Source organism: Mus caroli, chromosome X (assembly GCF_900094665.2).
Source record: "Mus caroli chromosome X, CAROLI_EIJ_v1.1, whole genome shotgun sequence".
Classification (NCBI taxonomy): domain Eukaryota; kingdom Metazoa; phylum Chordata; class Mammalia; order Rodentia; family Muridae; genus Mus; species Mus caroli.
The window spans coordinates 92,611,374-92,625,759 of NC_034589.1; the positions used below are offsets into that span (position 1 = coordinate 92,611,374).

At 35.8% G+C, this 14,386-nt stretch overlaps 1 protein-coding gene across 1 annotated transcript in view; it reads left to right on the forward strand.

Annotated features, from left to right (window-relative positions):
- Positions 1–14,386, forward strand: part of Ar (androgen receptor) — a 170,389-nt gene that overhangs the window by 131,391 nt on the left and 24,612 nt on the right. The window contains exon 3 of the mRNA XM_021153485.2: positions 3,598–3,714. Within this exon, the coding sequence (XP_021009144.1) occupies positions 3,598–3,714 (117 nt within the window). The remainder of the gene's footprint in view (positions 1–3,597; positions 3,715–14,386) is intronic.

Here is a 14,386-nt window from a genome sequence, read left to right on the forward strand (position 1 = left end):
AAAAAGAAAGAAAGAAAGAAAGAAAGAAAGAAAGAAAGAAAGAAAGAAAGAAAGAAAAGAAAAGAGTTAAGTTTTGACATTTGTAGGATTATGGATATACATAAGGTTAATTATAAAGAGAATTTTGTCAGTCTCAGAAAGACAAATATCATATTTTTTTCTCATATATGAGTTCCAGATTTTATATTGGCATATAAAATGGTTAACCACTCATTTTGGAATCATATAGCAAGTAATTTATATTTCATTCACTAAGTTGGGATGATGTATTATATAGAGAATATGTTTTAGGATTTTCTTGTTTCTTTCACAAAGTAGCCTCTGCTGAAGCTTCCATGATATTATAACTGTCATGTCTTAAAAATAATCCAAATGCCTGCTAAAGGATATCTTATTATTATTCTTTTCAAAAGTATATCTTAGGATTATTGTACATTTTATTCTTTGAGATACATTTTGATATTATTTTGAAAAGCTTTTGTTTAGGTTGTTTTAAATTTATATACTTTACTAGGAGAGAACAAATCTTTAAATTGTTCTATCTTCACCTTGAAGACCATCATACATATTTCCATTTGATACATACCTTCTTTTACATTCATTGGCAATTTATTTTATTTTGCCATGTAAATTCCATTTTAAAGCTCTCTATACAAAAATATGATAAACTATATTCAGCAGCCTTCACTGTCAATTAATGATGATGGATAGGTCAACACTTTTCACACTTATGTAACACAATGACACTAATAGTGGTTAAGTCATCTACCTTGTTTACTCAAAATGGTGTGCGTGTTTTTTTAAGTGGAAAAAAGCTGACTTAGACATTGAAGTGAAGTGATAAGGGGTGGAAAAATTGTAGGTCTGACAGAACAGAACAGAAATAGGGTAGTTCTGGAAAAACAATCAGTTTTATTGTCTCAGATCCTGCTCAGACAGGGAATCATATTCAATATGTATGCTTAAGAAGAAACAGGACCAGGAAGAAAATGCAGAACGTAGACCAGTCAATAATTTCAGAGCCAACATACATGCAGAGTACCTCTTTCCAATTGTATAACCCTTCTGAGTCTTATAAAGCCCTGAAATGCATGTTCTCTTTGCAGCTCTACAGTGTATCTTTATATGTTTTAACATGAGAAAGACTGTTTATATTTTGCTAATAGTTTTACAATGACTTTTTGTAAGAACTTGATAATGGATTGTTGATATATTTTTGCTATTGAAAGTGAATAGTTTCAAAGAGTAGAGTTTAATGTTTAGTCTTTGGTGAGCAGGAGCTAAATAGGTATTTGTATTATCTGTGCTAATTGTTCAGCTACCTAGACTACAACATGAAATTATGTGACCTTCTAAAACCAAACTGGAATAGGCCCAGATGCCACTTACAAATTTCTCTGTCAACTGGAAATACAGAAACTAACTATAAACCAGTAACAGAAAAAGATATCTGACACCTCCAGATGCTATTTCTTCAGACTATAATCATGTAGAGTACATTTCCATTGTGTGCGATTTTTAAACATTATGCTGACTTTGCCACCTTCTTCTTGTGGCTTGGTCCATCTCCACATATTATGCCCAATTTCATACCTTAAAAACTAAGAATCCTGTTTAAATTTTTATTAGAAAGTTTTTAATGTCCTTAACTGTACAGATTTTGTGTCACTGTCATTGATGAATCAGTACTACAAAGAAACTAAGTTTCCTGGAAGAAGGTATCTCTTAACAGAGTCTACAGATATTACAAACTGAGTCTTAATTCAAGAAAGTGTAAGGGAAACATTTTGCAATGTTTATAGAGGTCATTCAAGCTTTGTGTAGAAGAGTAGGCTTGAAGTAACCAAACAACATTTTAAATTCTTTCTACTTTATTGGAGTCATAGTCTTAGAACAAACCAAGGATGTAATGCCAGGCAGGTCAATAGGTCTCAAGAACATAGATTAAAAAACACCTGCAACAAATAATATAAAACTCAATTCAGCATTGCATTAAAAATTATCCATTATGATCAGAAAGAATTTATTACTGGGATTCAATGCCAGTTCCACACATACAAATGAATAAATAAAATCACCATGTCAACAGAATGAAACTAAAAATTCAAAAGATCATTTTAGAAAAAGTTGAAAAAGCTTTTGGCAAAATTTATCTCATGATAAATACTCTTAATAAACTGCACAAATGTTCCTATAGCACAAGCTAACGGTCATATATAAGTCTATAATTAATTTCGTACTTGTGATCTAAAAAGACAAAGATATAAATTGTCCCTACAACTGTTTAACATAATGCTGGAAAACAGAACCTTTATAATCATAAGAACCCTTATTTTTGTTATCAAAAAAGGAGATATAATAATTCTTTTATATGTACTTCACTCAAGATTATTACTAAGCTTATAAGAAAATCAAATATGACAGATGTATCATTATTACAATATAGAACTCTAAAAATATCGGCCATGTTGTGAAACAGAATAAATAATAAAGAAGTAATAGACCCTTTTTTGGGGGTTTTGGTTTTTGGGAGGTTTTTTGTTTTGTTTTGTTTTTGTTTTTTGAGACAGGGTTTCTCTGTATAGCCCTGGCTGTCCTGGAACTCACTTTTTAGACCAGGCTGGCCTCGAACTCAGAAATCCACCTGCCTCTGCCTCCCAAGTGCTGGGATTAAAGGCGTGCGCCACCAATGCCTGGCTGAAGTAATAGACCTTTAAGTGACTATTTCCTTCCATTCTGTTTTATCCCTAATCCAAAATGTGTAGATTAACTGTGAGTGTATTCTGTACTATTTCTATGTTGACTCCTTTTGCTCATACATCTCTATGGTCTGTATGCTTATTAAGTGAGTCCATGTGTGTTTATCAAAGACCTGCTATGTGTGGGCATGTATTGGGAACAATATAACAAAACCAAAGTACTATCAAAACACATTTTTGGAGTGGACCACATCTTTATTTCAGTAATTCTTGTCTGGAAAGAGGGAAGGGGGTTGTCTACATATCTGTAATGACTCAAGTTGTACAAGATTGTGGGTATTTTTCTCTTTACTGAATTCAGAGGACTTCCTTTTGCTTTCCCTGATTCATCACACAAAAGGTGGGCTTTATTTCTGACTTTTAACAACCTACAGGCTTGGGAGTGCCATCATTGGCAATGTAAAAAGAGAAATCGCATAAAAAAATTAAATGCATTTTTTAGCATCTAATTAGCTTAACTATGAACCTATGCATGATTACAGGTGTCAGTAGGAGGATGCATTGATTAAGCCAACATCTCTTCTGTGTCAAGCTAACAGAGTGATAATTTCCACAACTGGTCATTTTCTCAAGGGTACTCCTGGCTTTCGGTCAGGCTTAAGCATCTTGATTTCAAAAAACAGTAAATAATCATAATAATGAAAGTATTAACAAGATCCAAATTGCTAATGTCTATTAAAAACAGCTATAAAAATGAAATCTGTATAATCAACATGTTTGGGGCCACTATCCCTCAATTTGTAGTATATGTTAATCTTCTTGCCTTGTAATAATCAAGGAAAGAAGCTCTGGAGACATATTACCAGTAAATCTGATATTTTTGCATTTCTTCTCTTAGGGAAACAGAAGTATCTATGTGCCAGCAGAAACGATTGTACCATTGATAAATTTCGGAGGAAAAATTGTCCATCTTGTCGTCTCAGGAAATGTTATGAAGCAGGGATGACTCTGGGAGGTATGATATTTTTCTCCTCTTCTCTCCTTGTCCTACTTCTGCTCACCTTCATCCTTTATAATTATTTCATTAGATATAGCTTCTCCTCTGTAATACTTCTAAGAGTACCCACTAGGCAATAGATTCAGATTGACCTTCTCATGGTCCCTTCTTTATTTTTGCCTATGACATTCATAGCTTGAGGTTGGGCATAGGACCAGGAAGCATGAAGGAAGAATCAGAAAATAACAGACAATGAATGAGGATGTGCTTTTTGGATTCAGTTCCTTAAGTGATATATTGATACTGTTGCTGTTCAGTAGTCGGAATAAGAGAAACAAGTAATCAAAACTGTCACAGGTGCAGGATGACCATGGCACAGGCAGGCACAAAACACCTGAGACTATCCCTCAGCTAACATCTGCATGTAGCAACAGCCAACTGGAGTGTAAAGCTGCTTCTCTTTGGATTCTGTAACTAAGGTACCAAACAAAGCCAATTTCCTATCCTGTGTCTCCCAGAAATTAGCAGGCTTTTTAATCATTTTCTTTTCTTTACAGATCCATTGATCATTTCCAAAAGCATTTTCCCAGTGGCACATTAGCTTCTTAAAAGATACAGCTCTTTCAAGAGTGACCCTCTATTATAAGGCTCTGTGTTCTATGAGCTTGTGTCTACCATGCGCTTTGTCATCCTTCCAAAATGGCTTCATACTACTTGCTTGACACATACTTCCCTGCTTCTAATTCTTCACATCTTCATCTGCCCCATGCCAGAATCCACTGTGCTGCCTGCTGCTTCCAAACAGATGCATCTTTCATGAGAAAAAAAGAAGCTCATTAGTCTACATTGATTTAGAAATGGAACTCAAAGAAAAACAAATCTATTTCTGAGTGCCTAAAACTATAACCTTATATTTGATTACTCATTATCAATCAGGAAAACCCAAGTGACTGGAATCTAGCCCACTTTTTTTCTACCTCATGGCTAATTTAGAACAATGGTTTTCTCTGTCTTTCTATAGGTCACTTAAGGCCTACTCTGCCTATATATCATTGTAGCTAAATACATCCTCCCCTCCACATAGACCAGTAGTACTTTTAATCAGACCATACTATAGCAAGGAATTTGTTCCAGGCTACAACTGTAAGTTTCAATAGGAGCATCTCAAGTAATGTGTAGTGCTCTCTGCCATCACAGGGAGAATTCCTGTGAGTTATTTTCCAGGCAACTGCATCAGATGCAAATACTTGACCAAAATCCAATCTTATTTTGCTTGCTTGTTCTACTCGAAGTCTATAATATAGTTGTGATCTATAGTGGGGAAGAATACACAAGATCATTGGGGAGGGCAGAAAGAAATCCAGGAGCGATAACAGAGGGAAGGATTGGCAGACAGAGTTTTACTGCATGAATGTTGGAAATCTTTAGCCAAGTTCTCTCATACATTCATTTCTCAAGTATTTAACCACCTGTGAATTATGCATAGTAGACAGTAGCATCTAATTTGAGAATCCTGTCTTGCCATCATTTGCAAATCTTTATAAGCCTTTTTTTTTTTTTTTTTGGTTTTTCGAGACAGTTTTCTCTGTATAGCCCTGGCTGTCCTGGAACTCACTTTGTAGACCAGGCTGGCCTCAAACTCAGAAATCTGCCTGCCTCTGCCTCCCCAGTGCTGGGATTAAAGATATGTGCCACCATGCCCAGCCATAAGCCCATTTTGATACAAGTAAAGTTTAATTATAAAATATTCCTCATTAAAACAGTTTCATGTCAGAGGCCATATCCTCCATTACAAAAAGAAAAGGAAAAAGGTGTTTTCTGACATGATTACTGTGAGTATCTTTGGAAGAAAAAACTGCATATGTCTATACAGTATAGCACTCAGACATAAATTTCTGAATTAAGTCACTGAAAAGTGGTACAAAAACCTTTCTGAATGGTTTGGGGAGGGAGTGGCCACATTAGCATGGGCTTGGTGAATACATTGCTAAATTGTTGTGGATGGTTTTGACTTCAGTTTCCTTCCCATGTATCACTGAGTGTCAGATACATAAAATACAGCACATTAGGCACTAGATGTTCAGGCTAAGAAACTTCAAGAAAAAATGAAAAAAGATGCCCACAAAATACAAGGATCATTTTGTTTTCTTTTGCCATACAGGGGATTGAATCTAGAGCCCTGTTCATGCTAGGCAAGTATTATTCTACAAACATACATGTACAAGCAAGTCATAGAAGAATTATCGATGTTGTATAAATGACTTTACTTTTGAAGTCTGACAAGGTGAGGTTAAAGCCTAGAACTAGATAGACACAGGCTGTTCTCAACACTTAGCAATGATTTTTCTCCTTAAGTAACTTGGCTTCCCATACAATATGTGTGTGACATGTAACAACAGACAGTGGATCACTCAAAATCACTTCTGGCTACCTCACTTTGAAAAGTTCTACCAGCATAATGCTTAAAATCTGATATAAGAAATTCTAAAAACTATATGTTAATGTTGAAGTTCCAAGTGAAAACGAAAGTATGTATTCTCTTAGGTTTTGCACATGGATGGAGTTAAAACGACATCCCCTACTTCCCAACATACCCTCTTCCAAAGTTTATTGTTTTTTTTTTAATTTTTTATTTTATTTTAATTAGGTATTTTCTTCATTTACATTTCCAATGCTATCCCAAAAGTCCCCCATACCCTCCCCCCAACTCCCCTACCCACCCACTCCTACTTCTTGGCCCTGGCGTTCCCCTGTACTGAGGCATATAAAGTTTGCAAGACCAATGGGCCTCTCTTTCCACTGTTAACTTAGAGTATCAGTATATATCACATTTTTATTCAAACAGAAAGATAAAAGAAAGCAATAGTACCTAGTGGTCATTGTGAGTATATTGGCAGTATCTTCTTATTTTCATAAGATTTGGGTTTAGCATAGACTTTTTGATCACCTTCAAGAAGAAGAAGTGACATCATTTTAGTTCCTTTTCTGTACCATTCATACTACAATTGTATAATATAACATGAAGTAACAGTTAAGAATGTGGTACTCTCTACAGAGTACCTTCTGTGGAGAAGTCCCTTCTCCCTCTACTTTTTCCATCATGAAACCAAAGACCCTTCTGTTATTAAAATGTTATGATTTTATGTGAATAGCCACAAAGAAAAGACTGTAGTTCATCAACTTTTTCTTCAGTTGCCCTTTACCTACTCATAGAAGTACAAATTGGAGAGACTTATTTGCATAAAAATGTTAGCAGCCTATGACAAGTATATGCCAAAACTGTAATTGATGAATAAATTGTTGAAGTTGTGGAGAACAAAGAAAATAGATGTTTTCAGTTTTTAGGGAATCTGGCATTCTTCAGATGTTATCTCATTGTTTTCAACACTTTATGAACTCTTTCATGGATTTCTCTATGGTGCTCCATATGCTGGTGACAGGAGTTCTCAAACTAAGAGACACTTAATAAATACAGAGCTGTTTCTTCATGTTTCCATGCCTACTTTTCTACCCCTTGCCTCTCTTCTTAGTCACTATTGGTATTTATAAAATGATCAAATGGGTGATAAGTTCTCAGGATGACTCTTCAGACTCTTAAATGTCCATCTATGGAAAAAGATATGTCTTTCTTTGCTCTTGATTAATGTCTAGCTGCATTTGTAATCCATATATCAGGAACTGCTTAAAGAATTTAAATGCCTTACCTATTTGTTCATTTAAGAAAATGCTTGCCGGGCGTGGTGGCACACGCCTTTAATCCCAGCACTCGGGAGGCAGAGGCAGGCGGATTTCTGAGTTCGAGGCCAGCCTGGTTTACAAAGTGAGTTCCAGGACAGCCAGTGCTATACAGAGAAACCCTGTCTCGAAAAAAAAAAAAAAAAAAAAAGAAAATGCTTTACTGTCTGGATAAAGACCTTCCCTTCAGCAAATTGGTGGTGATTATTACCCAGTGTGTAATTCAGATAAATGTGTGCATTGCTTTGGACTTTCCAAGAAACACTTCCAGTTTCCAAAATGGAATTGCAAAAACAGAACCAGCCCTCCTGCCACCTTCTTTTCTGAAACTTTCCTATGATCAGTTCCCACTTGTTCTTATTTCCCTAGGCAAATAGTTTTTGTTTTTATGTTCTGGGACTCTTGAGTTCTCAGTACATAGTAAGTAGCATGGACTCAACTATCCCTTGCCCTGGACTGAGTCATCCTGTAGACTGTACATGAATTTTGGGTACTAGCTACCACCTACAAGAAGGCAAAGACCATGGGGACCCAGAGCATGTAAGATTTAATGAAGTGTACATTTATTTCCAAGTTCATTTGAGCTTATTATCCTAATATTTGTGGGGCTAAGATAGGTATATCACAACTTTAATGCTAGCTCAGCTACATAGTAAGTTCCAGGTGAGCTAGGACTGTAACATTGAACTTCCTCAATAAGCAAAAAGATTAATTGAGAGGAATCTTTACTACTAAGACATTGAAATTTGTGTAGAAGGATAAAACCTTAACAAGTATGTGAGTTTTCACAATGTCAATGAGTTCTGTAGTTAAGAATATAGCTCAGGGATTCCTGGCAGAAGTCTGATGCCACCATAAATAGTACTTTCCATTGTTGAAGATAGTTTTTATGCAGTTATCTCATCATTTGCTCCCTACAAGACTACAAGAGAAGTACAGCATTGCTCCTTCAATATCAGATATCTACAATGCAAGAAAATGATTACAAGGCTAAAATACAATGCTTTTTGTGCATATTTTTATTAATTGAAGTAAATTCCTCTCTCTATGCACTCACTCATCTACAAATGCATTTTTTCAGTATCTCTTGAGTGCTAAATATGTACCAGAGTTTATGTGGACATATTGGGAGGCTGATCCTGATAACAGAGTTTTAATGTATGTTTTTAAAATCATATAGGACAAAGGAGATTGTTCAGTGGGTGAAGGCAATTGCTGTCAAGGCCTACAACCCATACTTGATCTTTGGAAACTATGTGGTACAGAGAGATAACCAACTTCCTCAGATTGTGCTCTGACCTCTACACCTGCAGTGTGACACATTCAAACATACATGCACATGAATGCACATATGCATGTACACATATGTACACAGATATACACATAGTAAATACATAAATATTTTAAAATATGTTAAATAAAGGAGATGGCAATTATGATTATACATTACTCTTAAGGTATAAGTAGATAATTATTAAAGAGAAATTTAGTGAGATGCAAGAGAAGGGCCATTAAAGGCCATGAGCACAGCTTGAAAAAAATTCACAGAGACATAAAAACTATGAAGAGGCTTTACAGACCAGCAAGTGATTTAACATGGCCAGGGACAGGAAAACAGGGAAGGAAGCTGTGACCACACTGAATGTGAACCCGATTTCAAGCAGTTGAAAATTTACGGTTGCCAGACAGACATGACCACATGTCATGTTGCTACTTGTTTATGTGTTTTAAGAGAACTTTTGGCAGCTTAAATGTTATGTTGGCAAGGGTTTACATTTTACAAAAGGAAGAGTGGCGCACCATGCAGAATGAAACAGAGATTTTTAACTTCAAATTTTCTTGGTTCTTGGGGTCTACTTACCTCTACTTGAGATTGAAATCTGCAAGTACTGAACATGCAAAAAAGAAACTGGCCTAGACCCAAGCAATTGACTTGTATGAAGAACCTATCTATGCACTAAATATCAGTTGCCTTGATCTTGACCACAGTTTCCCCGTGTGAGCTCATAGAAAACTATATCAATGCATGTTTTAGAGAAACTGATTTCTAAGTTCAAATGAGGAAAAGAAACCTGCATATTACAATCCTTAGGAAGATTTGCACTGGATATGATAGGTCTTGATGAATACTGTAATAAAATAAACTCAAAAGCTTTATAACTGAGGATTCCCAAACTAAATTAAATTTCAGGTCTCCCTTTTCACATAATACCATTTAATATCCTACCAAAACATTGCTTTCTGGAAAACACTGCTTTAAATTAAAAATCAGTATAAATAAAAACTTTATTCTGTGAGCAAAAATTTTACCTAATTAATTTCATCCATTTCCCAGATCTGTAAGTCATCATTTACTGGATAAATCAGTAAAGTATGCATTAACAAACAAAAGTAGTCCATTTTTAGCATACCCATAGCTACTAACTCCAATAAAGTATGCCAAAAATATCTATACCATGCTTGTCTCTCACAAAGGATAGAAGACAAAAGGACAGATATTACCCATAACAACTAGTAGGCATAGTCATATAATATTGTCCCAAAGACCATGCTAGAAACATTATTTTAAGAAATAGTATATATTCCAGCATTATTGAGAGTGGCCACTAACAGTTTTGGTGAACATTGTCAGATAAGCATCCCCATACATAGTAGGAACACCAACATGATGGGAAGATTCAATGACAGACTTTTCTGTATTTAATGTTTGACATTTGGCAAATTGTTACAAACACACTTAACAATTTGAGAAACAAATACAATGGTGCATTCCTGAAATCCTAGCATTCAAAGGGCTGAAAGAGGAGAATTGTGAGTTCTAGGTCAGCCTTGGCAACATATCTATGTTCCATTTCTAAAACAAAACAAATACAGCTCAGTGGTAGGGCATATACCTAGCATATAAAAAGGAACAATAATAATAATTATTATTATTATAATAACAACAACAATAAAGAACTCAAGTACTGGTTTTTGTTCATTTTTTGGTTTTGTTTTTTGTTTTTTCATTTTTTCCTCAACTCTCCAGACTTAGAGTCTAAATTGTCCTTAGCCTGGATATCTTAGTTAGAGTGTCTATAAATATGAAGAAACACTGTGACTACAGCAACTCTTATAAAGGAAAACATTTAATTGGGGCCAGTTTGCTGTTCCAAGGTTTAGGCCATTATCATCATGGCAGGAAGCATGGTGGCAGACAGGAAGACATGGTGCTGGAGAAGTAACTAAAATTCTGCATCTGAATCTACAGGTACACCCAGCTTGAGCATCTGGAACTTCAAACCCACCTCCAGAGACACACTTCCTTTAGCCATGCCACACTTACTCCAACAAATCCTAATAGTGCCACTCCCTTTGGTCATATGGGAGCCATTTCATTCAAGCCACTACACTAAGAATGCAAGCATTGAGTCTCAGTTCTAAGAAGTACTGTTTTTATACACAATTCTCAGATACCTAAGTACTTCAAGAGCTCTACATCACCAAACAATGTACAGAGGAGCAAATTTTCACTATGTCTGAGCATCAATATGTATAATGTATGGCTGGTACTTAGAACTTTGAGGTATTTGTTGTGATGTTGAAGATGAACCCTGAAGACTCAACACATTAGACAAAAACTACCAGTGAACTACAATACAAGTCCTTTTCTGTAAACCAAATTCCTGTGGTAGCTATAGTAGAAATAACATGATAGACTTAGACATAGACCTGGATTCTAGACCTGTGTCTAAAATTCTTATTTTGCCAGTTTACTATTTTGCTGAACTTGTGAAAATCTGTAGATCTTTCTGAGCCTCATTTTCACCAGCTATATGACAGAAATCCTATTTCTTATAAAATTCATACAATAGTAAAGACATCATCATGTCATGGGTACACGGTAATTATTGTACTTTCTAATCCTTTTTAGGTAAAGATTGATCTCTCTTTGTTTTCCCAGGTACCAGTACAGACTTTTCTTTCTCTGCTATGAGAAGTGGCTTTTAATTCTTGCTCTTTGGTCCTTTGGTTTTTTATTTACTCTTTAGTCAACACTTGAAGCCTTCTACCTGTGGCCACCATTGCCATCTTCTAGTTGTATACACACACACACACACACACACACTTCAAAAGGAAGAAACTTTGCTTCTTTTCAAAGGAACTTGTTGTGAGGAGACCATAGATTTTTCTCTCTTACCTCCAAAACAGATATTTGTGAAAGTACATAGATGTGCTCTGTTTCTGTGTACTTACTTTTAGAGAACTATGCTTAGAGCTAAGTAATATTTTTCTAATCATCAAAATTGATGATATTCCATATCTAATACTTGAATCTTGTTTGTAAAGCATCTCCTCAAAATATTTGAATTCTTAAACTGTGCTGGTGTTTACTTTTGTTATGAGAGATCCAAAAGCCCAAATTTGATCTTGAGAGAGAAAAGATAATGTCATATTTTCTAATATATTGAAAAGAATAGAGAGAACACACAACATACAACATATAGAGAGCTATGTACTTTGCAAATATAGTGTTCTAAGAAAAAGTTTTATATTTTTATAATTAAACTTCTAATTTGATTATATTTTATGTGCCTTGGTGTGAGGGCATCAGATCCCCCTGGGACTGAATTACAGACAGTTGTGAGCTGCCATGTGGGTGCTAAGAATTGAACTCTCAGGACATTTGGAAGAGCAGGCAGTGCTATTAACCACTGAGTTCTATTAACTTCGGTCCCTTAACTGATCATTAGAAATCATTCTATTTCTGCTTATAAAATGTGAGATATGTTCCTTATTGTACTGAACTCATACAATTTACCTGGGTATGGTAGCCTTTTAGAGACATTTGGACATCTTTTGAGAGAATGCTACTTAGAACTAGGGAAAGAAATATGTGCTCAATAAGAAAGAAATAAAACACACAGATGAAGTTATTGATAATATTTCCATAACAATTTATGTCTAAATAGCAAACTGGAAATATAATTACTATCGTGGATAACCTCTTTTGTCATCAGATTCCATTTTACTTAGTCCAAATAATCGGTGCTAAATATTAACCCAGATGTGCCAATTCCTTCTTTACCATCCAGTTGAATAAAGGTTTCTGAGGCTGAAGTGGGAAGTAAGGGACATTTGATGCTTCTAACCAACAGAAACTAAAATTATGTAATAACTAATCACTATCAGAAAATTTGGACTTGCATTTGAAACTAAGAAATATAGATCTCAACTAGCCCAAGCCAGCACAGTAAAGTATCATGTTGGCAATTCTGAAACCAAAAGAGATTGGGGATTCTTTCTTCTTGACAGGCAATAAGGTATGGAAGCTTTGACTACTGAACTATAAGGCACAGAGAGATTCATTTGTAAATGATTTCATTTCCAGGCTGAGTAAGGATACCAAGATTTTTATGGGACATTTTGGCTGATGCAAACAAACTCAGAATACCATCATGAAAGAATTATTGTTTGTCTTTGAATGGCTGTAATGAAAACATTAAATTTTACCTTACTGTTCTCTGCCGCCTCATATTCTTACTCTGAAAAATTATTTCTTGTCTAGAGTATATGGAGGGATACATAAACACATACTCATGCTGAAGTTCTTAAGTACATGTGTCACTAAGGCAGAAAAGAAAAATAAATCCTCAAATAGCAATTGTCTATTTCTTCATCTCAACTCTTTCTTCAAGATGAGAAAACTTGGAAGGCATGGACGCGCCTTTTCCAAAATGGCAACCACCCCTCTCTCCACTTGTGCACAATTCTTCCTATCTCAGAAGAACTGACTCGAGCATCTGATTTTTTAGCATAGGGGCTCCAAGCCCATCCTTAAACCACTACCTTCAATCACAACCACTCTTCCATATTAGGAAAATTCTCATTTGGCAATCACATGTAGTTCAAAATGACCAGACAGTAAAAAAAATAAATAAATAAAAAGACTCTTCTGATTTCTGCCAAAGACCCCAGCTTTCAACCAGAGACTATATAAAAGAGCTGAAGGAAGTTGCTGATCCACAGACAGGGAAGAAGGACCAAATTTTTGCTTCTCCCAGAAACACCAGCCAGCCCCTCTCTTAAAATCCTGGAGTTAAAAATCAGAGTGAGATAGTCTTCTTCTCTCCAAAGTCAAGGTGACTCTGTTTTCAGTAGCCCACATAACCTGCACTTACTACACAGCAGAAGAAGGCAAATCTGCCAAGCATTGCGTGCCTCCTTTGTTTCCCTCCAAGGCTGGGCCAGTGGAGGAAGTGGGTCGGCCTTTCCTTCTTTACACCTGAGTGCTTCCTCCACGCCCCACTGCTCCCTCACTGAAAACTCTTGCCTCTATCTAATCAGATCAGCTGTGAGACTTCCTCAGACACTTCAAATATTGTATCAATGTATTAGATAAGATACTTAGCATTTACAGTGTTTTGTTCTGTCTTCCCACAACCTCCATATTGAAAGTCAGCTCCTCCTGTTGGAGGCATAGCACACAAGGCCTGAACAGACAAAACATGAAAGTAAAAATGCATGCTCTCCCTCCTGGATTTGGACTTGGCTTTTCTTCCCTGTCCCTTTTCAAGTCACTTCCTACACAAACATGCACAAGGACAAACACACACACACACACACACACACACACACACACACCATGGTACCCTGGCATATATGCATACAATCTTTCTATTTCCCTTTACTTGGCCATATTCTGGGGAATACAAAAGCAAGGAAGGACTTTGGGAGAACCATTCCCTTGTCCTGTGGACAAAATTTAAATCTGACCAATGAGAACCTCTCGAACTTGAATTGAAATGCAAATGTGCTTTGTTTTTTTAACTTCCTTCTATTTGCTTGAACACTGAATATTTCAGGTAGTGAAAATTTCCTGTAATAAAACCATTAATACACCAATGTCTTTTTGTTTTGTTTTTTATTTATAACAGACTGACAAAATTAATGTTATTAACATTGGGGCTCCCCC